Source organism: Pantherophis guttatus, chromosome 3 (genome assembly GCF_059756535.1).
Source record: "Pantherophis guttatus breed Tessera chromosome 3, ASM5975653v1, whole genome shotgun sequence".
Classification (NCBI taxonomy): Eukaryota; Metazoa; Chordata; class Lepidosauria; order Squamata; family Colubridae; genus Pantherophis; species Pantherophis guttatus.
This window is the reverse complement of record NC_142065.1, coordinates 104,837,513-104,864,725: the sequence shown is the minus strand read 5'-3', so window position 1 is coordinate 104,864,725 and position 27,213 is coordinate 104,837,513. Positions and strand designations below refer to the sequence as shown.

The 27,213-nt window shown below is 35.6% G+C and overlaps 1 protein-coding gene across 7 annotated transcripts in view; it reads left to right on the top strand.

Annotated features, from left to right (window-relative positions):
- RASAL2 (RAS protein activator like 2) overlaps positions 1-27,213 on the top strand; it is a 235,918-nt gene that overhangs the window by 167,345 nt on the left and 41,360 nt on the right. For all 7 annotated transcript variants that reach the window (XM_087890144.1, XM_034409725.3, XM_060690139.2 and 4 more), the window contains 2 exons: positions 12,143-12,243; positions 26,594-26,747. In XM_087890144.1, the coding sequence (XP_087746270.1) occupies positions 12,143-12,243; positions 26,594-26,747 (255 nt within the window). The remainder of the gene's footprint in view (positions 1-12,142; positions 12,244-26,593; positions 26,748-27,213) is intronic.

Genomic DNA, 27,213 nt, shown 5'->3' with positions numbered 1-27,213 from the left:
TTTTTCTGTGAACCCACTTGCACATATTAAAAAATGTAATTCTGATTCCCACTCTAAAAGAAAATAAACCAAAATGTTGAAAATCCGCTCAAGCTAACAGCACTATCCAGGATGGAATGCTTTAACCAAGTTTCCGTTGCAATGGTGACACAGCAGTTTCTCACCTGCTGCTTCGTTATTAACCATAGCTTCATGTAAATGATTTTAGACTCTAAGGAACACATTAGTAAACAAAATAGATAGTGGCAATACACTATATGGATTAGCCTTTAGCCTGGTGTTAGCCCTCCATCTTTGCCTCGTTTCCTCTTTCAATCACACGGTCTCCACCTCAAAAGACATTCAGAGCCCAAGGGAGGCTTCCCTGCTTCAAAGGCTGCTGCTCCCCGCTGCCTCCACTGCCCGAAGCATTCAGCACTTTCAGAGATTGTAACTGATCTCACAGCCTCTGAACAACCACTAACACTTCCGCTGCTTGCACCTTCAACCAAAGTAGTCTGAAGCAACACAGACTCTCCAGAACAGCTTTATCAATAGTTCCTCTCTTGCTAAACATCACCAATCCAATATAGAATGATGGTCATATAACAGTTTGGTAATAGATTTCAGCTTTCTTGTCACAATTCCCAAAGAATCACTGGATGGCATTTTCATCTCCAAAACCCCAACACTCTTGAGAGCCAAACCAGCCACAGCCAAGCAAGGCACCACCATTTTAGAATTTAGAATTATCTAGCATTGTTGACAGAGGACCAGATATACTCTTTGATTTAACCCATTGAGAGTTTACATTCAGAAGATGACTGGTTCACACAATATGTTAAACTCTAAATTTGAGTTAATAAAGCAGACTCTGAAAACAGTAGTACTTCCAACTTTTTGCAATTGCCTTCCACCCATAAAATGGTGATTCCGGAAATTGCTTAAACACACACGCTTCAGCAAGTCTGAATACCTTAGCTCCATTTCTATACCAAACATAATTTTTCAATGTTCTGTTTTATACAAAAGGAAGATTTGAAGTCACTCTCATGTAGGCATAAATTCATTACCACCTCCTATTTATGCACACTGAGATCTTGAGCTCTTATACAACTGGCAGAGTAGGCCCAGAAAACCAACATTCAAACTCTGCTGTCTTACTCTTTTTAAGGAACCTTCAGATCAGAAGTTCTGTTTAGACATAATAGGAAGCTTCGCTGCTGCTTGGGTTTCTGGTTAGTAAGTGGGAAATGGATGAAGAGCATACCTGATAATAAACCTGAATTCTACATGTCTTCAGATGCAGCTGCTTTCCAACAAATGTTCCTTACAGTCACTGAAAGAGTAAAATGGCACCAACTGTGAGGTCAGGTGGCTCAGTCCCCTGAAGGAACAGAATAAAAAACGATAGGTTGGAGTACAATCTAGTATTGATTGCCCTCAGTTTCCGGGTTAAGTGTGATGTTATCTTTAGAAACAAATTAGCAGTCTTAAAAGGCTCGAAATACATTACTTGCAGGACATGTGATATGTCTTTGTTCTTCAATTTCGTTTTTTCCCCCTCTCTCTTCCAGTTGTTAATATGCACAGCCTGGCTATTTTAAAAATTCATTTCTGAATAGAACATTCAATTCCAGTATAGAGACTTCATCACCATTCTTCTAGGCACTGAACAGTGGCATCCATACAGGGAAAAAAATTACTCAACTGCACAACTTAATGGGCCTTTGTCCAGAGCTTGGAATTTTGATTTATAGTTGCATAATATTCTGAAATGAATGCTTTCTTTTCTTTTCTTCTTAATTTGGAAGAAGCCCTTCAAATAACTCATTGCTGTGAAGTGCTTGGGAACTATTCACATCAGATGAAATTAAGTTTTTCCTCTTCCTCTTAAATATCTAATATTACTCTTTCTTTTAAAATACCCATTTCTTGCATAACAGTATGTTCAGATCAGTTTATATTTAGCAGCATTCACTTAATGCAGTCCTTGGGCTACCATTGAGCGATGTGGGGCACAGGCTCTGCAGGCAGAATGTCTTGACCCAATCTCTGGTATTTCTTGATTAACCTAAAAAAACCCACTGTTTTCTTTCACTATAGTGTTGTTGTTGTTATTTTAAATTTATTATAGCCACCCTCTTCCATAGATTCTACGTGGTTTACAAATACATTTTTTTTTTAAAAAAGTTTAAAACTTTCAATTTCACAGGTAGCCCAGATCAAAACAATGCAACCATAACAAATCAAGCTAAATGAGTGGTCCAGCAATCCCATCAACACCAGACCTAAGACCAAAGCCAGATCTTCAGTGCTTTTTAGAATCCTAGGAGATATAAAATGGGTGCTTTTTGTATCTCTGGGGGAATGCTATTCCAGATGGCAGGGGCCATGACATTTCTTTGGTCCCACAAGATGCAGTATTTAATAGAAGGGATCTAGAGAATAACCAGTCTACCGGAATGTACTGTGTGGGCAGAAAGAGTACTGAGCTAGATGAATGAATGCATAACTTCCTTTAATAAAATAAAACACTATTTTGATGTTACGTCCCTTTCAGCAAGGATCAATTTTAAATGTCTGTAGTTGCCAGTAAGTTTCTGGAATATTGCATCTGCTCATTTATAAAAGAAAATATCGGTGTGGCATAAAAGCTATGTCTGGGCTGTGAACCAAAGAGTCTGTAAATCAAATCTTTCTTCTTCTTATGATATGGCCTTAAGAAATCCCCTGATGAGCCATCAGAAGAGCCATCAGAAGAGCAGCAAATAGATCTAGTTAGAATAGCTTTAGAAATTCCAGAAGCAAAGAAAAGAAAGATGGGAACATTGAGAGCAAAGATGGGCTGTCACATGGAATTTTCTTTCTTCTTCTTCTTCTTCTTCTTCTTCTTCTTCTTCTTCTTCTTCTTCTTCTTCTTCTTCTTCTGCTTCTGCTTCTGCTTCGTCTTCATCTTCGTCTTCCTCCTCCTCCTCGCGTATTCCTGCAGGGTCTGCTTTTCGGATCATTGAACATCACTTTGCACGGTCATCTGAGTCTCCAGGGCAGAGGCCCGCAGCTTGCATATCTTTGTTGATGGTGTCTTGCTATCTCTGTTTTGGGTGCCTGCAAGGTCACCAGCCATTGACTTCTAGTTGGTAAGCAGTCTTGGCAATGGTGGAAGGTGCTGCTCTCAGGATATATCCATACTAGCGGAGCCATCTCATCTTCACATGGAATTTTGTTTCTGAGATTAATTTCCAATTAAAATAGCCTCAAGAAAATTCCGTTTTTTAGCTTTTACTGCAGCCTTATTTACAAGTTGGAGTTGAAATATGCTTCAGAAAGTGAACAAGTTAAATATTATATAAATAAATGGATATAGGCTTTAGACAGAACAATGATATATAGCAATTAGAATTTCAAGGGAAGAACAATATTAAATTTACAGTGACTGCCACACTTAGGGAAAATGATTGTAAAATATTTTACTGACGGGGTATCATTCAAGAATTGACTGCTAAAATTGATAATTTGTTTGTAAAAAACCTGGACAATTAGGTCAGATCATTCATCATTATTTGGTGCAATGTTAAAAAGCCCAACAATTTGAGCTATAACCAAATGAGACAAATTCTAAAAGTTGATTCCCTTTCTAACATGTCATCGTTCTATGAAATAATACCGTATCAAATGTTATGTTTCTTACAAAGTATAATGAAGTAGCCTTGCATATCCTAACAACTGTTAGAAAATTAGAAAATGCATATAATTGCTTCAGTAGAAGAATAGTAAATTAAGTTGTAGGAGCATGCCTTGATATTTAAAATAATGAATATATTGAAAAAGAAATCTTAGAGTTTGGGTATCATCTAAAATTTGATTTTCTCTTAAATTTATCTTTAAAGGTAGATTTCTTATTAACAAGACTATAATTTTACAGGTTATGTTTCATGGTGTGTTGATTGCTATTGTTGATAATCATACATTAATTTTTTTAAAATATTGAGATTTTACTCAATACAAAACATTTGTATTGAGGAGAGAGAAAAGTACAAAGTGAACAGACCAGAAATTTAAAAGTATCACAAGTTTAGGTAAATCAAGCACAAATCCCCAGAATACTATTAGTTTAGTTATATACATCTAAACCCCTTATTCTGAAAATACAGATCAGGACTACGCTTAAGTTAATGTATGATTATCTTAATCTTTTTTTTTTTGTAAAAAGCATACCAAGTGATATAAACATAAAGAACCACAACAGCACTTTTATTCTATTTTAAAATGAATTGCTATACTCATATGCCACATTTCTGAAAATGTTCTCCCTGATAAACCAGGGATTAAAAGCCAAGAACAAACCATGAATTCCATCAGAGGAAGCAGTCAAAAATTGTGGCTCACAGATCAAGATAGCCATTGAAATATTTTTGATCATCTCTTCAGCCATTCCTATTGACAAGAAGAGCAATCAATAGTGTTTACAGCTTCAAAATTAGACAGTGGGGAAAGGTAGATAGGGGAAGAAAAGCTAGAATACATAGCCAAAAAATGGATTTAAATGTAGATGAAATAAAAGAATTAAAAGAAGGATATGGGAGGCAACCCACCAAAAAAAGAAGATTAAAAATGAAGTTATGGGCAAGGGAATAGGGATAAAGGGAAAAAAAAGGGAAAGCAAAGCAAAAGATATTTCATGAAAATATTGTAATAATGTGCATTAATATTAGAACTATATAATGGATAATTACTTTGTATGTAGTGTGGAAGTTAAATATGTATAAAAACATGGCTAATAGGTGATTAGATAATGGAAGAATATATCTTAATGTAAACATGTGTATTAATAGTAGAATCTCTAGGATGAGAAAGATGAACAGAGATATGAGGTCTCTGAACTTAAAAATTAAGTTTTTAATTGGAAAATTAGAATTTGAATGATAGTATCAAATAAGCATAAAAACATGTTAGAATTAAATAAAGGGTGATTAGAAAACGAAAGAATGTATTGCAAGAAAAATATGCATGGTAATAGTAGGGAACAGAAAAGAAAGATTATTATCACATCTTTGAAGATTATAGTGACAGGAAGCGGGGAAGTTAAAATAGAGATAGAAATAAGAGGGGAATTATAGTATACATACACCAATATATTAAGACACATGGAAGAGTAAGAGTAAAAAGAAGGTTTAGAACTGAAGTAAAGGATATGTGCAAACAATTTGAAACAATGAAAATGAAAAGTAATAATTGTGTGTAATAATATGATGTTTATTTTTATTGAAATGTATGAAACTCAGATATCACACCATTCACATATCGATATGTACAAATAATATAAAATTTAAAAAATGTAAACCAAAAAAATATAGTGTTTACCAGCATACTTGCTCGTTCTCATTAAATTCAGAAATTCCTGATTATTGTGATCACTTTCAGTAGGACCTCTGGGTAGCTACCACATTATGCTGTTTCTTTCCATTGTAACTTTAATGGAATACATTATATTGTACTAATTTTTATAATATTATCGTATTGCACACAGTATATATTCATAATGGATATCATTTTGTTTAAATATGCTATCGTACAGGTATACTTGGTGAGTTTCAATTATTTCTATTTTACGTGATCTGTCAATCTTGCTGCATACCTCCCCTTTTTTCGTCCTGCAATTTTGTAAATCCCAAAGAAGTTGTCACTGAGCAGATTTCTTCACTTTCTAATTTATGCTAGGAAGTGCTGTAAAGCAATTTCCATTCTTTGAATTAGCTCCCCTACTACTTAGTTAACCTACCTAGTTTTATTTCCTTGCATCCCCCCCAAATGTGTGGTTCTTTATCCTCATTCCTACCTATACACTTTCATATTTTTCTTCTCTCAGTGGTATCTTCTGAAAAAATTGTTATATTATTTCCCTTCGCCAGCATGCTTTAGAGCTTAATGTTTTAACCATGTTTTTCCTTCTAAGTACATTGCTATTATTCCCATATTGTTTAAGTTGTTTCATTGATGTTTTATATAGTTAAGAATTAACGTGAAAAACGTATCTTTGAGATAGGCGAGAAAAATAAATATGTTTGTGAGTCAGTTTTATTACCAATTCAAGGATTTAAGAATCATTTCCCTGCTCACCAGTGGTCTATTAAGCTCACCCTAGTTTGAGAGGTCGAAGGAGAGAGGGAGGGAGAGGGAGAGAGAACACAAATGGAACACCTAGTAAAGTGCAGAGAATCTCTGAAAGAGTTGCAAAATTAATTTAAAGGGAGGAAAAAGTTATGCCATATGAAATGAAACTAAAGTATTGGTAGAAGAAAGCAATAAAGAATCCGAGAAATTTTTATCTTATTTGCTGAAGAATTCATAGTTCCCAAGCAATTGTTTAAAATATTAGTCCATGCATAAATAAGTTTGTTTATTTTTTTTAAAAAAAAAACGCTAAGGAACTTATCTTAAAGGCAGATCCCATCTTCAATAATTTAGTAACTGGATCTAGTTTTCTGGATAACTCACTGCATAACATTTCCACAATATTAAATTCACTGTGAATATAACTGTACCCTGTTAGCTGTAATGGTAGATCCATCTTCTTGCACAATTTTCTGAGCATTCCCAACAACAACAAGAAACACATTGAAAGGCAGGAATTCCCTTTTCGGAAGAGGGGGTGTCTTCAAACCCCAGGTGGCAATTCTACCTGAAAAAATGATGAAAGCAGCACGGAAGTACCTTAAAAAATAGCTTACTGAAAATGAGAAGAATCTGCTTACCTGGGTAAGCAACCATTTGAAGTAACACTTGATAAACGGAAAATCAAAGAATTGATATTGTAAAGGAAAATAAGGCTTGGTAAATGGACACAGACCCATTTGGATTTTCCTAAACAATCTTAAAACAGTGTTGAGGCTTATATTCAGGGTCCTTAAACAACATTGAAATTGTTTCTTTAACTTGTTCAGGAACTGTTAATGGGTTGCTTTCTAGTTAGTGGTGTGAAGGAATATGAACTTTCCCTTGAGAATGAGGAAGGAATGAGCAAACCATTAAGGAGGGACTATGGGAAAAAGTTACTCAGTCCTGAGAAAGAAGAAAGAAAAAGAAACTCCCAAGTAGCCCCACTTAGAATTTATTTAGCACACCATTGAGTAGACAGACAGGCTTTCAAGATTTTGTTATGCTGTCCTATAACAAACAATACAATCTCTGTTGTGGCTGTTTTTTAATTTCCTATCTTGAAAGGCTGAGACTTACTTTGAATGTTACTGATTTTGGGGCTGTAAGCGAAAAGTTGTAGGACAAATCTTTCCTAAATACCCAGCTCCCTTCAGAATTAATTTCATGCATCCTGCTTTTTAGTAGAGTGCTTGCAAAGTTACTTTGGGCGAATTATGCATATGGAAGTTTTTGCTATAATCCTTTTTTTTTATTACAGTAATATAGAAAAGATTTGCTCTTTAAGCTTTATTTTGTTGCAAAGTTGGTTGTGGGGACTGTTTAGGAGTCACTTTCAGTTTATGCTATCAGAAAATACACAATAAAAGGCAATACTTAACAAGTTGGGCAATAATAATAAGATATTCTCACAAAATGTAAATGGATTTTTCAACTCTTGAAAGAATATGGACATATATAGAAATATTATTTTCTCTAAATAGCGTACAGGTAAGTTATGCTTATGTGGTCAATTTATTACCACAATTGGGCCCAAAATTTATGTTGCTGAGTGAGAAATTTGTTAAGTTTTGCCCCATTTTATGACTTTTCTTGCCACATTTGTTAAGTGAATCACTGCAGTTGTTAAATTAGTACCACAGTTGTTAAGTGAATCTGGCTTCCCTATTGATTTTGCTCGTCAGAAGGCTGCAAAAGATGGTCACATGACCCCGGGACAGTGCAACCGTTATAAATATGAACCACTTGTTAAGCATCCGAATGTAAATCATGTGACCATCGGGATACTGCAAAAGTCATAGGCATTAAAAATTGTTATAAGTAACTTTTTTCAGTGCCGTTGTAACTTCAAACGGTCACTGAATGAACTGTTGTAAATCGAGGACTACTTGTAGTTAAAGGGCAATTTTAATCTATTGGATCATCAAAAGCAAGGGAATAACCATTTTTATGTGGTAACTACTATATCCTGAGAGTAAATGTATATCTTCCTTAAAGGTCTGTTGGGAAAAGAAAACAGCTGAGTTTGTTCTATTCCTGCAGTAAAGAACAGTATGAATAAATAAAAGCTTTATCTGGCCAAATTGCACTCATTTCAAGAAAAGGGAATAATGCTGGGGGAGATTTAAACCAAGTTTATACAGATGAAACAACAGTATAAACCATTAGAGTTTATTTAGCATACTGACATTTCTGCTAAGTTCCATGCGTTAACAGATGAGATCTGTTTATGGCAGAAGTGTCCCATTTTTATTATTTGCTATTGCACTTCACTAGTTTAGAGCTATTCAAAAGCTGGGGCATAAAAGGTACGTAACCAGGAATACAATCTTCTGCAGGTAATATTTTGCTTTGTAAGACATTAGAAAGCTGTCCAGTTTTAGCTAAGGTTATCTTAAAGTTACTTCAGTTAGCTAAATGTACCTTCCGGCAGTAGCAAGTTCACGTTTCAATCCAAGGGGGGAAATGCCTTTTAAATGTTCCCCAGAAAAAGTTGCAGCTTGTTGCACCCTTAGGCACTGTAATCTTAAGTGTTTAGAAATACTATTTCACTAAAGATCTGAATTATATATGAGGAAACAGTTATAATCCTCTAATTAAAAACATTAACAAGCTTATAAGAAATTGGGAAAAATTAAAGCATCGCTTGTTGGCCATATAGCAACAATAAAAAATGATAGTACTCCCTAAATATCTATTTCAATTGCTGCTGTTCTACACAGGTAGCAAAAATTAAAAGGAGTTTATTTATTCTTTGTGAAAAGAACCTTTTTAAAGTGGTAAAAGTCAACAGAAGAGTGTATTCACAATAATAAAAATATTCATAAAATTAAAAATTACATACAGACATTCAAGTTGGGATTCAGGAATCCCTGTGGTACATAGCACTCCAAGCCAAGCAACTATCATTAAAAGGAATTTGTAAGTTTTATGAATAACAAGGAGCTTTTTTCTTTCTTCCTAAGCAGTTGCCTCTTTTTTCCCATTAGATGTAAAGTTTGTCTGACAAGGGCAAAATACATCTGGGGCCAAGATCCTGGAAAAATGTAGTTTTTTTTTAATTAGAAAGAATAAAAATGAAGTAGAAGTAATTTATTTTCATGTCTTTTAATAAATATTTGTTTTCATGATTTTGAATAACAAAACAGGCAAATGTAAAAAAAAATTAATTTAATCAATATTATTAATAACCTATAGGTGTAGCTTGACTACTAAAATATAGTAACTTTGATGATCTGTGACAGACACAGCTATTAATTGGCAACAGCTGATTATTACAAAATACATGTAATATTTATTCCATATTTCTCTGTAAAATATGAAGAAAATATTGAAAATCATATAAAATATAATTGTGGTCGATGATTCTGGTTTAATCAGATCTGCTGTTGCTTAGTTTTTTTCATCTTGCTAGCTATTGTACAGTTTTTATTATTCTTCAGAAAAAAAGTATTGGATGTCTGGGAAAAGTACCTAAAAGAACAAGAAAAATGTAGTACCTACTCTACAAGCTTTTGCCCCCTTTTTTGGCAATTCTATGAGACCAACTGTATGTTTTGTATTAACTGATTTAAAACAATTCTATGACCATAATTTTTAAAGCAGAATGGACAAGCTGCTATGATAAATTTTAAGAGAAGGGGTATATACAGTTTTAGTAACTAATAATATCTAAGAATTAAAAAAAATAGACAATTGCATTCTGTCCATACTCTTTCTTGTCAAAGGGGCAGATTAAAGCAATTAAAATTGCTTTAATTTTAATTAAGATATGTGTACTCAAATCTTTGTACATATGTCATATTGTCATATGTAGCTGTAACAATAAGCAACATGTACACAATTCTTCTACACAACCTCTTTTATATTCCTTATGGAAATCCATGAGAAATGGGCCATTGTCCCAGGTCATCAACTATTCCTGAAGCAATTCTAAAAATACTTAAGAAATATATAGACGTTAATTGCAGTCCAGTAAAACAGCAGTGTACAATACAATTATTTAAATTTTTTAAATAGTGATAAAATTCTAGAATAATTAGCAGCTAATAATTGATAGCATGAGAGGAGGATGAGCAGATGGTTTCTAATAGCTATAGCTATTAATATGAATTTTGAAACCTTCTTAGAGGTTCCCTGAAGAGTGACCACCCAAGAGGAAGATAACATCCTCCTGATCACAATGGCAGGAAGAGTTATTAACAATTGAATGTATTAAACTTGATTGCCCAAATTTTGATCACATGACTATGGGGGTGCTGCGATGGTCAGAACTGTTGAGAACCACTTATAAGTTGCTTTTTCAATGCCACTGTAATTTCAGACTGTCGCTAAACGAAAGGCTGTAAGTTGAGGACTATATGTACCTTGCAAGTTGATGTCATACTCCATTAAGGATTGTGTTTGAGGCTAGCTTTTCTGAATAATCTCTGCAATGAATTATTATGCCTATGTTCTTACTGTGACTCTGAGAGAAAGCCTAAAGCGTATATTGATTACTTGCCTATATAAAATGTTTTTCAAAACTTCTCTTTCAAATAACCCAATAGAATAGAATAGAATAGAATAGAATAGAATAGAATAGAATAGAATAGAATAGAATAGAATAGAATAGAATAGAATAGAATTTTTTATTGGCCAAGTGTGATTGGACACACAAGGAATTTGTCTTGGTGCATATTTAGTTAGGTTTGTTTTCAATATCATGGACAACTATAGGTAGCTTTCTTAATGACATTGGCCTTTTATTTTTACAGATCTTGCTCCTGTATATACCTCCCCTTTGTTTCCTCAATCATTACTTCTTTATTCTGTCCTTAATTGTTTTAATTAAAATTTTGCCTCAGTTGAGTTACAGTTATCTGAATCTGGCTCAGTTTAACAATTGCTTTTTAAATGCTAAATTTATATGGTAACTGAAATTCTTTTTTCTTAATTTTCTACTTAAAAGTTACTGAAAAAATACTTTAATATTATATGTTTCAAGTTATACAATAATTAAATACAAAATGAAACCACAATACTTAACACCCAAAAATATCTCTAGATCATGGGTGTCAAACTCACATCCTCACGGCGGTGTCACATGATGTATCGGGACTTTTTTTCCGCTTTGCTAAACCGGGCGTGGGAGTGCCAGCATGTGACGCATCTGGTCCATGGGCCGGGAGTTTGACAGCCCTGCTCTAGATCATCAAAGCAGCAGTTTATTTTTATGAAAAAAAATTAAGAGAATTTTCTGTTACTAATAGCCATGTCTTGATTTTTTTAATGGAAGATTCTGTCATGTAAGTTAGTCTGATAGCCTGGAGAACTACCAAACAAATACATGTTTTTTTTTGTTTTATCTGTTATATATACTGCAAAATTGAGGCTATAGAATGGTATTAAACTTTCTCGGAAATGCTAAGCAATAATTGACCTGGATTTTAATGGGGCAGAGGTTTAACCCAGAGGTTAAAAACATTTTTTTCTTTTGATTCGAGGATAGCTATGTTATAAGGACTGAGAAAGAAAAGATTGAAGATACTGACAGTGTGGGACAGGATACCTCACATTTCCTTCATTATCTCAGATCATCTATGCTTTGATGAGATATTGATTCCCTTAAATGTAATTATTAAATTAAAGCAAATGTCAGATGTGGTTCACAATGTTGCTTCTCATTCCAACAGACTTAGCAGTCAACACCACATAAGCATTCCCTCTTCACTCCCTGGCCTTGTTTGGCAATTCTCAACAAATCTATAGTGTTATTCAGTTTGTTTTTTTGCTGACATAAACCTGTTTCTCTTATATTCTTAGAGAGTTTTAAGATATTTCTTCCTCTGTTACTGATTTGTTTGAATTCCTACCTGGGGCAAATATAAGTCGTATTATCACAATTACTATTGTCTTTATTTGAGTTGCATAAACTGAGTATTACCAAAGCTGTTTTTTTAAAGAGAAGCTACTTAAAAATACTAATACTAGTTTGTATAACTTCCTTTCTTGTGTCTTTTTTTAGGGCTTCTTTAGTAGACGGCTTAGAGGCTCAATCAAAAGAACAAAGAGCCAATCTAAGCTAGATAGGAATACCAGCTTTCGTCGTCAAACCATTGAAGAAAGGTAAGATTCTGGGTGGAGGGCAAAAGGATTAGTTGTTTTCCAAGAATTTGGTGAGGTATATTAATCTGCATTAGTACATACAAAACCACTAAGAAGTTTCACTTAAAATAAACTGACAATTTTTTTTACCAGAAATGTTCCACTTAGGTTTTACAATCTACAATTTAAAAATCAAGAAAACCTTTGCCATCGGTTTGTATGGCATGTCTCCCTCACTGACCCACGGAAGCCTGATGCAAACTGATGAATGGGTTAATTTACCAGAATAGTTTCCCAAAGGGCAGTTTTACTGGTATTTTACTTCATATGCAATGAAAAGTTTCATGACACCCTAAAGGTTTACATTTTTTTATCATAGAACAAGCTTTCCCCTGATGAAGTACATTCTACTTCACAAAAGCCTTTACCTTGGCATAGTAATTGCTTTTACTGGAAACGGTATCACTAAGTTAAGTGTTGCACTTGACAAAAGAGTTACAAAATGCTAAAGAATATATTGTCTCCTGGACATTAGTTGATAGTGAACTCTGACTACATAAAGCTTCTTTTAAAGATAATATTATGTTTCTAATATATGTATGCATCAAGAATACTTTTTAAATTGTTTATTGTGCTCTTTATAACAATGAGAAATCTAAAATAAGACCAATGACTTCTCCTGGTCTATTCCAAAATAGAAAAGTCTTCTATTTCATGGGTAACTATCAAGCACTAGGGAAGTCAGGAGATTCAGGCAGTTCAAATGAATTTAAAGACCTATTGCAAGTTTAAGCTCTCTACAAAAATCTATTAATGGTCAAGGGAAATGAGCGGGAATAAGACATTCAAGGTGCGTTGGACTTAGATCTCTTGTGGTGTACAGGGACTCATGACTTATCATGCATTTGACTCCTCCCTCAGGCTCAGCCTTATCATCTCCTACAGTACAGTAACAGTGCATAGCTCAGCTAAATGGCAGTCCTTGGGCAATCTTGACTTCATTATGAAATACCAGGCTAAACTTAGTACTCAGTAAATCCTAGAAAAGGGTACTGGCAAATCACTTCGTGTTATCGAAAAGAAGACAATATAGTCATGTCCAGGAGTTGAATTCAACTTGACAGAGAATGTATCAAAAACCTAACTACTTTAGTTTGAAAACTGAACAATTTTCAATAATTATTCCAAAATTATTCAGTTTTGCATTAATGGATATTTGAAGAGGGAGGATTATGATAAAAAAGAAGAAATGGAAAAGTGTTGGCTTTGCAGTAATTGAAAAACCAGACTGATTCAAGAAGTTCTAGGACAAATATATTGTCTTCAGAGTAAAAAAAAAAAAGGCCTGACTTCTATTTGTAAATTGTTTAGTATTGTTACAAATGCTTCATTGTAGAGACATTTTGGCTTCTAATTCTACTTCATTACATTCTAACAGCTGGTGGTTGAGAGAACTGAGTTTTTTTTCCCAACAGCTAACGTGAAGGTTGAGCTCGTAGATGTGAGTAATGTGATAGCATTGGCAGCATTGATGGAAGTCATTAGTGCTAAACCTGGGTGCTGTCTGGTGCAGAGAGCACCCATTTCTTCCTGAAGTTTTAGCTTAATGATTGTTTGCCTAATATTAATGCATTTATCTCTGGTAGTCTTTAAGTTTCCATTCTAATGTTTAAAATAGCTTGTCATTTCTTCAGTTTTTGAAACATTTCTGTTTTTTTATTTTTTTTTAATATTGTCTTAATCAGAAGAAAGCCATACCTTTGTGATGATTTATCAGAGGGTTACTTGATGTTGGATTTTAATACAATTAATCTGTTCTCAAATATTAACATGGTTGGACATTCCCAAGTCAAGAGCAGAATTTTTTGATCCTTCAAAAATGCTATTTAACTCAGTGCTTCCTCTCATTGTGAAGAACTGGCAAAGAGAAGCAAATAAAAACAGAGATGAGCAAGAGGAGTCCTAAGTCTTGAAGAAATAATAATGGTTTGCTTCCTGGGTGTAAAGATTGCTGTGCCTGATGAATATCTTGGGAAAATTGTGACGTAAGATGTAAAGTGCCCAAACCAGCTCTCTTTGCAGTTACTGCTGCTCATGTCTTAACCATGTGAACCCTCTTCTGAACCAGGCAAGGTCAATTTAGTACCGCCAATCATATGGCAACAAACACTTGTTACAGTCATCACTTTTCAGGCTGTATTCAAGGCATAGAATCATCTCAGGTTTGGGGGAAAGGAAATGGAATGACCTTCCTTGATGTTAAAATTGATGGGAAGTTTTGACTGGACCAGAAAGCCAGCCTTCTAAGTAACAGCCCTCCCTATTACATAATTCCTTGGGGTTAGCCTGTATTCTGTTTGCATAAAACATTTTTTTATTTCAGAGTGCCTTAATACGCTAGAATGATTCTGGCACTCATCTGGGTTTTGTGATTTTTTTTTAAATGAGTAAATGGGTATATTTTAATGTACATATTCATAGTTTAGATTGTTTATGTACAATGCCCACAGTTACCGAGACTGGACTGGTCTATAAATACTGTCAAATAGAAATTATTATATATTCATTCTCTGTTGGCTTTAAATAGATTACATGGATTAAAATGATTTTATTGCTAGTGTGCTAGTATTTTAAAAAAAACCTTGCTCTTTTCTTTTTTGTGTCTTAACTGAAAAACAAGAATGAAAACAGAATACAAATATTAAAATGATTGTGTGGTGTGGCTTGATGGGCATGGCATGGCTTGGTGGGCGTGGCTTGGTAGGTGAGGCAGGGGAAGGATACTGTAAAATCTCCATTCCCTTTCCACTCCAGGGGAAGGATACTGTAAAATCTCCATTCCCTCCTCAATCCAGGGGAGCTTTCTATCAGGTTCGCCTGATTTACCAGTTGCGTCCCTTTCTGGACCGGGACGCCTTACACACAGTCACTCACGCCCTCGTCACATCACATCTGGACTACTGTAATGCTCTCTACATGGGGCTCCCCTTGAAGAACACCCGGAGGCTCCAACTGGTCCAGAATGTGGCCGTGTGGGTAATTATGGGTGCAACACGGTGCACCCACGTAACACCTCTCCTGCGCGAGCTGCACTGGCTCCCAGTGGTCTTCCGGGTGCCATTCAAGGTGCTGGTTACCACCTTTAAAGCGCTCCATGGCTTAGGACCTGGGTATGTATGAGATCACCTTCTGCCACCGGTAGCCTCCCATCGGCCAATACGCTCCCACAGAGAGGGACTCCTCAGGGTGCTGTCGGCCAAACAATGCCAACTGGCGACACCCAGGGGGAGAGCCTCCTCTGTGGGGGCACCTGCCCTCTGGAATGATCTGCCCCTGGAGGTCCGTATGATCCCTGACCTTCGTACCTTTCACCATGCCCTTAAGACCCTTTTGTTCCAACAGGCCGGGCTGGCTTAGAATATGAATTTTAAATTGGGTTGTTTGTCAAGTTTTAACTTTGTGGGCGAAATTTTATATATTCATTTTAAATTGTTTTTTAAATTTTGTGAGTTTATGTGTGTTTTAACATGGCTGTACACTGCCCTGAGTCCTTCGAGAGAAGGGCGGTATAGAAGTTTAATAAATCATCATCATCATCATCATCATCATCATCCAGGGGAAGGTTACTGCAAAAATCCTCATTTCCTCCTGATCAGCTGGGACTTGGGAGGCAGAGAATAGATGGGGATGGGTCAGTCAGAGGTGGTATTTAGCGGTTCTCTGAACTACTCAAAATTTCCGCTACTGGTTCTTCAGAACTGGTCAGAACCTGCGGAAACCCACCTCTGGTCTACAGTAATTAAAATACAATTTTAGCTTGCATTGCACTATTTTCTGGGTAGTCTGTACCAAACAGAAATAATTTTTATTTGCAGAATTTACTTGTAGGTTTCCCACTGCCCCCCATATAACACCCAGGAAAGTCCCCTAACTACACCTGAGACTGAGCTTTCTGTATGATTATTGCATATCTGTGGAACTGATTTCACAATAAAACATGGGGGCTACTGTTCACCTTAGCCTTTAGGAAGACTTTGTATTTTTATTAACCTACAAAGTTTAATTTTATGTGGGTGTGTGGGAGAGAGATGGGTAGCCTAAAATTGGATTAATTAATGGACTTGCTTTACTTGTTTTTTGTTCTACCAATGGACTTACTGTATTTACCAGTTAGAGAAACTATACTTAACGGGATATAAGCATTTTCATGCTTTCAATTTACTATGAGACCCTGTTGTTCTGCCAGGCCGGGCTATCGACATGATAATTTTAAATTGGGGTATTTTAAATTTCTGGGGTTTTAAATGGAGCCAAATTTATTTAATAATTTTAAATTTTAAATTGATGTTTGTCTTGTGTTTTTAAATAGGCTGTACACTGCCCTGAGTCCTTCGGGAGAAGGGCGGTATAGAAATAAAATTATTATTATTATTATTATTATTATTATGAAAATAAAAATAGCCAAGTCTCTTATTTCCATCATGGAATCTTTCAATTATAAGAAAGACAGAATAGGATTATTTTCATATGAAAAATAGCTGTATACATTTGTATTTCATCAGATTTATACTATAGAAACTCAGAAGAAGACTGCAACGAACTACAAAACATTTTAACTGAAATTGTAGAAAACCTTGTGATGCCTTGATCAGTAGGAATCAGATCTCTAAATGTGTATAATTCTACTTTGATGTAACAAGGGTTCTCTCTTTTTTGTAAGCTTTGTTTTTGTTTTTGACTTGCCATGAACAGCTGTTCCCAGCTATTTGTGTATCACACGCACTTTCCAATTTCTTAGAAATCCCCCTGCCATTGCAGGTCTCCCTTAGCAGAGTCTGAAGCAAATTATCCTTCCAGTACGATCTCATTTCTGATATCGCCTGACATGCTTCAGCTTGTACTTCAGGCATATTTTGGTCTCCTACTCCATGAAGGATTTTTTGGAGATGCAAGAAATTATATTGAATTGGACACATGCTTCTTCCTGTATGATTTGTGTCTGGTGCTTTGTTTTGCTCTTTATGCAGGTGATTAAGAAAGTTAAAATAATCCTGCGTTTCACTTGTGAAATTTTGTTTTAAAAAAAGAAAAACAAATCACCAGGTTTTTATATTGAGTATATAGGCAGTTGATTGTACCAGTTAGGTAATGTAAGGGATTGATGATTTTTCTTACCGGCCCTGGAAATCCTTCCTTTTAGTTTTGCTTATAATGGGGGAGGGGGCATAATGATGGCTGAGATAGATTACATATGTCAATGGCTGCAGTTAAAGCTCAGTGGACAGCTGGGAGAGGTTTTACCGTCTTGGGATTTATTGCCATGTGAGAATCGGCCTGATTTAGTAAAAGTCATTTTATGGTATTATCAGACAGCTGCAGATTGTCAGAGGATCCTCTCCATACTTCCAGAGAATGGCATCTCCTGGGTTCTGCAGTATCTTATAGCCATGGCTTTGGGGTTCTTGGTAAAACGGTACTCTTTCTACTCTAGGTGGGTCTTTTTTTGAAAAAATGTCCTCTTGCAGTACAAAGAATCCTGGCAGATCAGCTTAACAGTGTCATACTGCAGGCTTTCGTTTTATATTTTTCATTACTTTCTTGCCTGGTTTCTAACCCTAATTTATAGGGTTATAAATAATGAGGTGGGTTTTGCTTCTCTTTGATTTGGAGGAATAAGAGTCTGCTAACCGCTTTGCCTCATTGCTGCTCCATAATCTGTATATAATATTTCCGTGAATATTGTGTGCTTGAGTGGTCCTACTATTCTGTTCTCCTTCAGTGAATCAGAATTGATAAGCCTACTGCACAGTAACTAACAGTGAAACCTTGAGTATAACACCAGTATGGTGCCTCAGCTTCCTGTCAAAAGTAATGTAGCAAGAGACTTTTGTTTGTTTGTTTGTTTGCCTGCCATCAGTTATTTCATCCCATTGTACTTTGTTAAGTAGTGCCGTAGGATTCCAAGTTAGCTGGAATCATTCAGTGCAAGAGCCTTTTCAAAGTTTTTTTTAAAAGTGGCAAACAGTAGCAGATAGTTAATGATTGCAAAGGGACCCAGAACCCTGTGAAAAAACGGTAATTTTGGTTTTCCACCACCTTCTATGCTGGCAACTTTCTCGCACACATGTATACATTTAAGTAGCAAATGTAGTGCAGTTTCTGTTTATTACACTTCAGACTTGGAAGATTGGCTTTTCTAAGTTATCATTCTGCTGAGTAAGCCTGAGAAAGAAAGTTGCCCAAAGCTGTTCAGTGAGTCTAGAAACCAAACTGCAATAAGGACCTAGATATGGCTCACTTCCTATTTGCTTGAATATGTCATGCAGTGTAAGGTTTATGAGTGTAAGCATTTGACTAGGAAGAGTAATTTAGGGAACTGTATGTGGCATTTTAAATCAGCTATATTAAGTCTATGAAGAGTCTAATCTCATTTTGGTGAATGAATGCTACCTATAATTAAACTTCCTTGATTTGTTCATATGGTTAGATTGAATTAGATTATGGGTGATATTGGTATTATGTTAGTACCAGCCTTAAATTTGCTTCTGAGAGATTTGCAATCCTTTGGAATTATTTTAATTTCTTGCCACTCTGACTCAGAGTAATCATAATTGAAACCTGCAATTTAGACTCCAGACTTTAAATAGGTCAGAAGCAGCACATGCACTTCATATGCAGAGAGTAATCAACTCTTCTCTACCCTCTTCTTAAAAAAACTATTGTTGGTTGTCAGATTGGGTGGTAGAATGGCATGATCACATTCGTGTTGTGTGCTATCTGAACCAACATGAGAATGAAAAAGTCACTAACCTCAGAAGGTTAGTGAAATTCTTGGTTGCCACACAATAAACAGAGGAACAGATAGTTTCTTTCTTAATCTTGGATAGTGATAGAATAGTTGCTATAGCCAGCACAAGGCAAAGTGCCTAGTTGATAATGGATGGTAACTTCTGCTTATAATAGCACCTTGCATCAACATGATCAGAGCAGTCGTTCAACCAGTAAGGATGCAGTTACATGGCACTCTTTTATCCTGGTGTTGAACAAAAAGGACAGGAAAGTTCTTGACATAGTCAGTGGCAGTTCACTTTAACAAATTACATCAATGGACACTATTTTTTAATTATTTTATTTATGTGCATCCAGCCTTTTTTTTTTTTAAACATGTGACCTACTGGGAGGAAACTAGTGAGCTACAGGATTAGCGGTATAATTTGTGAGCTATATATGTAATAGTAAGTAAGGATATATAAAACATTTTGATTCTGAATAATTTTCAAGCTCAGACTCTGCTTTTTAATTTGAAAAAGTTGTTTTGAGGCTGAGACAGATTTCTCCAACCATTATAGAAGTGATTCAAGCTATAAAATGTTCTGTTTTGAATCTAAATATAGATATTTCACAGTGAAGTTCACAGAGTGTTAATTAGAACAGACCGAATGCTGTTAGTTAAGGCAGGAGTCCATGACTTTGCAAATTAGGAATCACTTTTAACCTTTTCAGCAGTGAAGCAATATTCATTTTCCACAATGATAGTAGGACAAGGCCGAAATAAACTGTGATTTAATCTTCATTTAAAAAATATTTAATTTAATAGAGATTATATGATTATTTCATCATTAACTTCTGCAGAGAAAAATTGCAGTTACCTATTATCTGTCTCCTTTTTTATCTTATGTGAAAGATAAAGAATTGGGGAGGGGGAGTTAATAATCCAGTTTAACTGGAAATGAAGTAAATATTTGAGAGGCCAATGAAACTCTGGGAAAGAAATAAAGACATACTGTATGTTCATGCATAAAGTGAAATGTAGTGGTCATTAGAAACCAGTGAAGTGGCTTTGGATTCTTATCTCCATGCTGAAAGCCATTGGTCAAAGTGCCTTCTTAGAAGCTCTGGGATGTCAGATGAGATTTCTGTTCTGCAACACAATCACATTATCTTTCTAGATAGACAATTATTTTCATTCCAATGCTTCTTTATTAGCATATAATGTTTATGAACTAGCAGTATTGACAACTGCTGCTTTTTTGTGGTGTGATTTAACAATATCTAAGACAATTGTATTTGGTTAACACATTGCATAAGATTTTGAGACTAATATAGAAAAAAGAATTTGAAGTTGGTTTCAAGCCACAGACAGACTTTCTAATGTGCAATTCAGTCTATGGAAGCACTGTACATTATTGAACATCCCTATGCTCTCCTGCGGAATGTGATAAGAGGAATGGGAAAAATCATTGATTCACTTTTTAATTGTGTACACTGGACCCCTGTTAGTAGTATTAGTAAACTTAAAGTTTTTGAACAATGCAAAAACAAAGAAGCTAAATTCTGAGGCAGCAAATGAAAACCATTATGTAACGGAATAATGATAAAACTGATAAAATAAAAACATGGCCTACTTTACAAATTGTGGTTGGTTGGAAGCGTCCCAGGATTCAGTTTAAGTAAATTAACAGCATAACAAAACTTAGCCGCATACAGAAAAATAAAATCACACAGATCAGATAACAAAAATTGTAAATAAAATGGACCCAGGTGGGAAGAAAATCTGACTAGGTGTGAAATTATTAATCTCTAGAGTTTCTAATCCAGTTTCTGGAGTTTCTTGTGTGCCATATGGTTTTTTAAACTAATCAGTGTTGATATATCATACAGTATATATGTGTGGTGTGGATGTGTGAAATCTATACACAGAGCATTTGGTATTACTTTGTGGTGATTTCCCTGCCTTTGTACACTATCTCTGGAATGTATTGGAGGGAAATGTGTGTTGTGGAGAATTCATAAGAAAAGCTTGGAGCAGCCTTTATCTGATAACAGGAAGAAATACAAATTTAAAATGTGGAAGATTGATATGGAGTATGTGTGTGGGTTCCCTCCCTCCCTCCCTCCCTCCCTCCCTCTCTCTCTCTCTCTCTCTCTCTCTCTCTCTCTCTCTCTCTCTCAAATTTCCATTTGCAGGATTCCATCTGAGTTTTGGCTACATGAACCTATATATTTTTAGGAATCTGCTCCTTTTGAATTCTTGATACCTCCATAGGAAGCTAAACAGAGATCAACAGAGGATACAGCCTGCTTTGCCACTAAAAGGCCTCTAAGTGGGAAATATGTATAAAGCTTTTTGTTGTACTCTTCATCTCCCCTACTCCATTTCTCTTGCTCAGAGATCTTGTGTCTATATCTTGAAGGAAATAGAGGAACTCCTCATCTGAAAGGTCACACCTTTGCGGTGTTTGCCAAGAGTGCTCCCTGAGCTCTGCCACTGCTGCTTCTCCCTGCTGTCTTCCTCCCTAATCTCCTTATGGATGCAGCACCATGGCAACAGACCCAGGGCTGAGTGAGCTGGGCACGTACCAGCAACCTTGTTTTTGTCACCTGAGGGATGGGAGGCAGAGGGTGAGTGATAAGGGAACAGAGCCTGGGTAAGGAGCGTGGCTTTGCTCCCGCAAATTGTTTGTCCTGGCTCTTCTTGGAAGTACCTCTGTCGAGCTCTGAAGCAGAAGCATTGACCACGTACCTACCACTGAATGAGGGCATTGCAGCCTTTGCCCTGAGGAGTTCCTCTTCTGCAATGTAGCCAAAGAGAAGGAGGTGTGTGGGTATCAGGACACATGGCACCGCTATGATTTGGGGATGCACAGTCAGGTGGCTGAACAATTGTTTCATGTAGGTGTGATGGTTATTTGTCTGCAAGGATCTAGCAGTGCAAGTTGTGCTAAAAAGTTATGCTTGTGATGATTTGCCTTTTCTTTGGATGTTCCCTTGGTGTAAAGAGAATGTTGGAAAAGATGTCTCTTCCTGGCCTTCACTTCTTTATTTTTTGGACTTCCAGGGGGTTTCAAAAAGAGCTTGTTATAGCAGTGCTTAGAAAGCAATTTCAAAAAAATTTTTTTTTTAAAGATTGGCTTCTGCCACACACATGTAAGATATGCTTTGCTTGTTCATATTGGTGACAGTGCAAGACAAACATGTTAGGTTTGTACTGGTAGTAGCAGCAATTTGAACGAAACAGATTTTTCAGAAAATACTCGCACAGGCTTTTCACACTGCATTGGACCGTTTGTGTCACTTCTTTTCAAACATGTTTTGTTGTTATTATTTCTCTATGCTTTCCTGTAAATTGAAACATTTTGCCTGTTCAGGAGCTCTAAATTGGGATTGTTGATCTGAGGGAAAAATAAAACAAACTCTTCCAGTTGCTTACATGCTTTTTCTTAAACCTTAAACCCCCTGAGATACGCACGATATCAGACCTCCGGACTTTTCGTCGGGCCCTGAAAACACACTTATTCCATCTAGCCGGGTTGGCTTGATCCCATCCTCTCAGTTTTAACTGAATTCGGTTTTAATTGAGTTGTTTTAAATTTTGGGCCGAAATTATTTAATTGTTTTTTAAACTGTTTTTAAATTTTATATGCTATGTTTTATCTCGGCTGTACACCGCCCTGAGTCCCGCAGGAGAAGGGCGGTATAAAAATAAAATAAAATAAATAAATAATAATAATAAAAACCCTAAATTGGTGAACAATGATTTAACATTAAAAAATTTAGGGTAACAATGTTCCCTTTTTAATTGGCCCTATAGATATGCCTTTTAAAAGCTTGAAAAAATAAGGCAGGGAATAGTCTTAATTGACATTTAAAAGCATAGGAGTAATACCAGAAAACCAAACTGATAACTCTGGAATGGAAAGAAACTGGTTGCAAAATATTTCCTGCTCTCTTTCTCTTTTCTGTAAATACTAATTAACCAAAACTTAAATTTACAATTTGAAATGGACAGAACCTCATTAGAAGAAAATGGAATTTTCTTAAGAGCTATTGCATACTAAAAGCTGCAGCAATTATGTCACCAATCCAAACTTTAGACATCATAAGAGAAGAGCTGCATTAGTCTATGGTGGAGGAGTCTGGTAGCACCTTTGTGACTAACCAATTTTATTATAAGCTTTCATGAGTCGTAATTCCCTTCACTGGATTCATGCAGGGGGTAGGCTGATGTAGGATTTAAATTGGAGTGAGGTAAGGAGTGGTTGGGATAGAAGAGAGGGGAAAATAGGTTGACAATGCACAATTTGTCTTCCTTCTCTTTTGTAACCTAAGATTGGTTAGTCAGAAAAGGAGGTACCAAATTCCTTCTAACCCAAACTATAGAAATTTAATTTGAGAACAATTTTAACTCCAGAATAAAGGAGAAATGATAAAGAAATAACTATTTATTTTTAAATATGCTGCCAAAAGATTGCATGAATACATGTTTTATAAAGTTAAATGCGGTGCATTTAAGTTTTTAAAAATGGATATCAAATTGTGTCAAAAAGCTTTTGCAGTTGTTGGGTTATTAACAGCCAGAAAGGGAGAGTATGCAAAAAGGTGATCTAATATCTGGATCTAATATTTCCATTTTTAAATAATATTGTAGTTAATACGCTGCTTTTCTATTGCAACAACAATATCACTGGGTGAAAAATATCCTGTTTAATTCTACTTCAAACATCTACAAATTTTAATGTGTGTGTGTTGTTTTTTTTAAAAAAAACCAGTTTCTAGTGAGCTTGCCTCAAATTGCAGATCCAACCACTGCTCAAATGTTCATCTCTATTAATCCAACCATACCTCGTTGGTGTTATATAGGCTCTCGCTACTCCATAGAGCAGAGTAGCTTTCCCTCTACTTTTCAACATTTGCTAAGAATTGGGATATACAATTAGGAACTTTGAGACTTTTGAATTTTCTTTTGGGATATTCAAAATGGAGTATTTTGTAAAACTTCCTTTATAAGACTTACTTGATAATAGCACTATGCCCATGATTTAGAAGAAGTATTTTGGGCTTAATGAATCAGTTCATTAAATCATTCACATCCTTTTTTTTATGCTCCCCCAAAATCAGATCACTGCTTCAATGCATAGAAATACTCTATTTGAAGTATGCAGATCTTTACTTCCTTTATAACCAGGACTGTGTATCTAATCCAGTATGGTAGTCTTCAACTTGCAACCATTCATATAACAATCACTTAAAGTTACAATGGCACTGAAAAAACTGACTTGCCACCGGCCCCTTACATTTACAACCTTTGCAGCATCCTTGTGGTCACATGATCAAAATGTGGGCACTTGGCAACTGCTATATATTTACAATGGTTGCAGCATTTTTGGATCATGTAATCGCTATTTGTGACTTTCCCAGGTACTTTCCACTGAGCAGAGTCAATGGGGGAAGTTGGTTTTGCTAAACAACTATGTAATTCACTTAACAACTGCACTGATTCACTTAACCATGACCAAGAAAAGATAACAAAATTGGGCTTAACAATAGTCTCAACATAAATTCTGGTCCCAGTTGTGATTGTAAGTCAAGGACTACTTGTATTATCTATTCTCAAAACAGGTAGACCTCACTTGTCAACTGTCTTGTGCAATAAATCATCAGAAATTACTGTGGAACATTGCTGAAAAAATAACTTTGCAACTAAGTCATGCTTTTACAACCTTCACAGCACCTTTCTCTCAATCCCGTGCTTATCATTACATCAGTTAGTATATTTTGTTCTGTGCCTGGCTCATTTTTCTCTTTCAAAAACCGGAGATATTGTGTAAGCAAGCAATCATTTTAGGCAATCTGTCCTGTGCTGGTTCATTCTCCTTTTCCCTTATAGAGTGGAGAAATTGAAGAGGAACGGATTGCAAGAGAGTAGGAAGGCACACAATGGCATACACATTGAAAGAAATGTGCTATGCCAATTGTTTGCCTAGCACACTCAGTGCTGGGAGCTAAAGGACACGAGGCAAACAGTGCTAGCACATTTCTTTCAATGGGTATTCCCTATTATGTGCCTGCTTATCTCTTGTAATCCTTGCTCTATGATGACTTGAAATACAAACATTAATTTCCTTCCTAATAATTATCCCGGAATCAGGATAAGCATTCCAAAGATAAGCAAACTGCATAAATCTACAAATTTCTATTATTATGATTAGCTTTAATGAATTCTAGCTAAATGGAAATCTTTTATGGAATGGTTACTGGAAACTGAACGTTACTGAAATAGCAGCTGATGCTTCACTGTGGCCAATACCAGTAAAAAGAATTGCATTCTAGCAATAGCAGAGCATAAGAAATACCAATCACAAGGCTCACATCCAGTTTAGTTGATCATAGTAAAGCGCAATCAAAGCTACAAATATTAAGAAAAGGGATCATAGCCTGAAGTCAGGAAAGCCATGGATATGGCTCCTAGCAATCCCAAAACTTGTGTCTGTTGTGGTGGCAGTGGTGCTTTCGAGTCCACATAGATTCGTGGCAACCACATGGGCAAATCCTTGCAGTTTCCTTGGCAATATTTTGAAACTGGTTTGCCACTGGCTCTCCTAAATTCTTAATGTGACATGAGAAGAAGGAAGTAAGGTCCTTTTGTTTTTGTGTCATCCCAACTTGCAGGTTTTTTTTTTTTGATGGCCTCTTAGATGCAGTTCAAACTCAAGTGCTGTGAAAAGATTTTTCTCTTAGCTTGTCTCCTGGAAACCAGTGTCATTGAAATCCCTTCAGTAGGAAGATGGCTGATTAGGAATGCACCCAAGTAGAGCATGCCAAATTAATATAATGCCTGAATATGATTAGTAAGATTATCTATCTTCCTGTGCTATTTCTAAAACAAAAACCCCACCCCACCCTCATAGATTGTGGTACATTTTAGTATAAGAGTAATAGATCTGTCATTGTTTGTATCCCATTTGTATTTTTGGAAAAGGGAATATTAATAGTGAGCGTAGAGGATAATGTGCTTGGAAGCTGGTTCAGATCGTTGACTGACTTATTGCATTACTTTGACCCCATTCTCTTTCTGCCAATCCTGCTTTGGGGGATTGTTTCTAACATGAAATACAAAAAAATATGTCTGTTACTCTAAGCTCCTTCAAAAAATAAGCAAGATTGATACAAACAACACACTCAGAAACCTTTTTTTTTTAAATTTTCAGAGGACTCTTTGCATTATTTTTAGACGAATCTACCTGATAGGGAGGGGAAGGAAGAGAAACTGTACAGCTCTATAAATGTAACATTTTCATTTGTAGTGAATAAAAAATATACAGCCTTTGGAGGTTACTAGTAGGATTTTGGATTCTAATGAAACATAGAAAAACATTTGAATCATTCACCAATAATTCAGAATGCAAAATTCTAAAAGTAAAATTGTTTTATGTTTCTGAGTTTGCTAAATCTTGACAGGCATTTGTTAGGGATTCCCAACCAATATTTGGAATGAGGCAAATCTTTAAAAATGCTTTTAAATTTAAATTTTATTAAATCACCACCTTTTTTTCTTGGTGTCTTATTTCCATCTTCTACTGTCTTTATACAGGTCCCCTGGCTTGTCAAAGCTGAAACAATCTTTTTCCCATGAATCTTTGCTAAGTCCAGGAGGTCCTATTGAGACTTTGGATCTTGGGACTGATGACAAAGTCTTTGTCATGCCACTTCATAGCAGTATAATTGGACGAGACTTCTGCTTTGAGGTAAATACACAACAAAGGTATTCATTTTATTCCAAGAAAGAAAACTATAGTGGAAGACTGATATATGGTGTTTGATCGTCTTGATCTTTTTATTCTTTCAATTTTGTAACAGTAACAAATTTTATTTCTTTAGATTTAACATGAGAAGGTTGTGGATTATCTGATGATCAGATGATCTTCATGTACATGAGATAACTGATATCAGTTATTGAACAGAAATGATCACTCTTTTCAGTCTTAAGAAAACATGGCAGTAAATGACTAAGAGAAACAACAAGGAACTAGGAAATTTCTTATTGGGCCATTGTAAATTGATGGAAAGTTGTGCCACAATTGGGCATCATTTTTATCTCTAAGGACCATATTAGTAATGCAGCATCAGATAAGGAATTAATTTGCATGTTTTGATTATATCAGTGATGATTAGGGGTCATCTAGTTAGCTTCCCTTGATTTATGATTGCTTT